The 3,431-nt window shown below is 49.4% G+C and overlaps 1 protein-coding gene across 1 annotated transcript; it reads left to right on the forward strand.

Moving 5' to 3' along the window:
* The first annotated feature begins 77 nt into the window (after positions 1-77).
* LOC122545676 (DENN domain-containing protein 4B-like) lies at positions 78-3,385 on the forward strand. The gene is made up of 3 exons (XM_043684625.1): positions 78-423; positions 1,276-1,421; positions 2,566-3,385. The coding sequence occupies exons 1-3, from the start codon at positions 78-80 to the stop codon at positions 2,605-2,607; spliced, it is 534 nt and encodes a 177-aa protein (XP_043540560.1). The 3' UTR covers positions 2,608-3,385.
* The last annotated feature ends 46 nt before the right edge of the window (positions 3,386-3,431 follow it).

A 3,431-nucleotide genomic window follows, 5' to 3' on the forward strand; every position in this document is an offset into this window, starting at 1 on the left:
TCAGTGCTGAGGGAGTGCCGCACTGTCGAAGGGAATCCCACTGGGTCAGGGCTAAAGTGGGGCAGAGGGAGTGCAGCATGTTTAGTACATTATTGCGTGATTGTCTGGGTGTGTCACTGTGCAAGCCTCTCGCTCCTGTGTCGAAGTTTGCCGATGGTTGTTCCTCCTTCCTGGGACTGTTTGACTTGCTGCTGCCTCTCTCTCCAGTGTACAACAAGCCAGCAGAAGAGGCCACGCTGGAGTTTCTCTTGACTGACTATGATTTGATCTATGGGCGTAGGAAGCAGCTGGAGCTAGAGATCCAGGAAGCTTTCCTGCGCTTTATGGCCTGCACTCTGAAGGGCTATCGCTCCTACCTCATGCCCATCACACAAGCCCCCTCGGAGACCACCACTGACTCGAGTTCCCTCTTCAACCTGCAGGGTAAGCACTTCTGTAAACCAGGGCAGGTTGTGGAGCTGTGTGCTGGCTTTGGCACACTCCTGTATCACACCGTGTGTGCTGACTGTATAATCCCAGCCCAATCACTGTGCTGCAGGGTCTCTCTTCACTGTCACCAGCTCAGTTACTGAGAAGCTGAATTCACAGGCACCTTATTGTGAGGAATCCTCTGTTGGAATTCCCTCTGTCATCAGGCTGAGGTACCATGTTAGTGTGAATTTGGGACCAAAGCAAAATTCAAACGAGACTCAATCTTTATTCTTGCATGGATGTAGGTGTTGCTGGTACAGCTGGCATTTGTTGTCTGTCCCTAATTGCCCTCAAACTGAGAATCTTGGCATTCCTTTGCAGAGGGCATTTAAGAGCCAACCCCATAGCTGTGTGTCTGGAGTCACATGTAGGCCAGACCAGGTCAGGACAGCAGATTATTTTTCCCCCAAAGGACATGAGTGAACCAGATGTGTTTCTGCACCAACCAGTGACGGCTGAGTTCAATCAGGCCAGATTCACATTTAATTGCACTCCCATTCCACCAGGGGCAGTGTTGGATTTGTCCCCCAGAGCATTAGCCTGGCTCTTCGATGACCAGCCCCGCAGTATTGACTTGCCATCACTACCCTTGGCTTTGACAGGGCTGGACAGAGGAATGACCACCTCCTCATTGAGCCACTCGGGAGGGAGCCCGGGTGGGACTGGTGGATGCTGGGTTGGGTTAGTGCACTGTAACCTTTGGTTCGGTGGGCTGGCTGCTCTAGTGATCGGTAACTAGGTGACACAGCTCAGTAACCTGCTGGTTATCAAGCCTGCAGTCTCTCTCTCTCCCTCGCCCCTCAGGGTTCCTGAAAAGCCGGGATCGTGCAAACCAGAGGTTCTACGCGTTGCTGACCAAGACCCAACTCTTCACCCAGTTCATCGAGGAGTGCTCCTTCGTCAGCGACCGGCAGTCTAGTCTCGAGTTCTTCGACGGGTGCGTTGAGAAGGTTAGCTGGCCTTCTGTGTTTCACCAGAGCACAGACCCTTTCTCTGCAGCAATCTCCACCCACCCCCTCTTTACAACCGGCCGAAAGACCCCGCCTTTATCTTTAATCCATGTTTTTGGGCTGTAGACCAAAATGGGGAAAGGTTGCAGTCGGAAAGCAAGGAAACTTTGGAAGGAGATATGGCAGCTTTTAAACCTCGAGTGGAACTCTGAGAGTTGTTGCTTTGGTAGAGTCGCGAGGGAGGGACACTCTGGCACTGGAGTGGGGGAAGGCAGTGAGCTGATAGATAGCTAACATTTAGCGGCACGGTGACTCAGTGGTTAGCACGGCGGCCTCACAGCACCAGGAACCCGGGTTTGATTCCAGCCTCAGGTGACTGTTTGTGTGGAGTTTGCACGTTCTCCCCGTGTCAGCGTGGGTTTTCTCCAGAAGCTCCGGTTTCCTTTCTCAATCCAAAGATGTGCTGGTTAGGTTGATTGGCCATGCTAAATTGCCCATAGTGTTCAGCGATGTATAGGTTAGGTGTATTAGTCAGGGTTAAATATAGGGTAGGGGGAATGGGTCTGGGTGGGTTGCCCTTCGGAGGGTCACTGTGGACTTGTTGGGCTGAAGGGTCTGTTCCCACACTGTAGGGATTCTACAAGAAACAGAGTTGTATAAGATTCTCGTGTCACACAGTCATACAGCATAGAAACAGACCCTTCGTTCCAACCCGTCCATGCCAACCAGATATCCCAACCCAATCTAGTCCCACCTGCCAGCATCCAGCCCATATCCCTCCAAACCCTTCCTATTTGTATAACCATCCAGATGCCTTTTAAATGCTGTAATTGTACCAGCCTCCACCACTTCCTCTGGCAGCTTATTCCATAAACATACCACCCTCTAGGTGAAGACGTTGCTCCTTAGTTCCCATTTCAATCTGTCCCCCTCTCACCTCAAACCTATGCCCTCTAGTTCTGGACTCCCCCACCCTGTGGAAAAGACCTTGTCTATTTACCCTACCCATGCCCCTCATGATATTATAAACCTCTATAAGGTCAGTGACACCCAAGGGTAAAAAGTCCCAGCCTCTCCCTATAACTCAAGCCTTCTAGTCCCAGTAACATGCTTGTCAATCTTTTCTGCACCCTCTCCAATTTAGGAATACCCTTCCTATAAGCTGCCACATCTCAGCAATTACTGAGAGACTGAATACTTAGAGTGATGGCCTTGTGTCTGTAATAAAGACTTGGGAGGAGGACTGGGAAAGAAGACAAAGATGAGTGATCAGGAGGACTTGGAAGAAGCAAAAGGACGTTTCATTGAATCTCGGTGCTATTCAGCTGTGTTCAATTATACCCTCCATCCGTAAAATTGATGTTTTTGTTTGTGTCTGTCTTGTTGTGTATGTAGGGGTTTAAGAAGGAGCTAGCGTTGTATGTCTACCTGTGGCTAACCCTGGTTTATTTTTCATAAATTGTAGTTTCTTGTTAAGTACCAAAACATCAGTGTTTTCTGTTGCCCTGAGTCCATCAGTCGGGAAATTGGGGGAGTAATTTAATAAAACCTTCCCTCAGGTATCAGCCCTCACTTGGGGGAGCACACCAATAAAGCCCCACTTTTCCCGGAGTCATCACAGAAATTAAAGATTTCAAAAAATATGCAGAATTCCCCAATTTGCCTTTCTTTTGGACCTAGGTTGACAGCAAAACCAAAACAGGTTTCCTTTTGGCAGAAACTGCTAATTGTTCCAAGGTATTAGACCCTCACTACGGGTAAATAATTGTGAACTGTCAGCAATTAAGTCTACTAATTGAAACAGTAATCCACTTACACACTTCCCTTCTATGTGCACACACACACACTCTCATTAATATACAGACTGTCTCTCGTGGTCATTTACTCGCGTGTTCTCTCATGCACTTGGTCTCTCCCTCTCGCTCGCTCTCTTCCACTCTCGCTCTCTATCTCGCTCGCTCGCTCTCCTCCTCTCGCTTGCTCTCCCTCCCGCCCGCGCTCTCACTCTCT

The sequence above is a fragment of the Chiloscyllium plagiosum genome, unplaced genomic scaffold, assembly GCF_004010195.1.
Source record: "Chiloscyllium plagiosum isolate BGI_BamShark_2017 unplaced genomic scaffold, ASM401019v2 scaf_74276, whole genome shotgun sequence".
Taxonomy (NCBI): Eukaryota; Metazoa; Chordata; class Chondrichthyes; order Orectolobiformes; family Hemiscylliidae; genus Chiloscyllium; species Chiloscyllium plagiosum.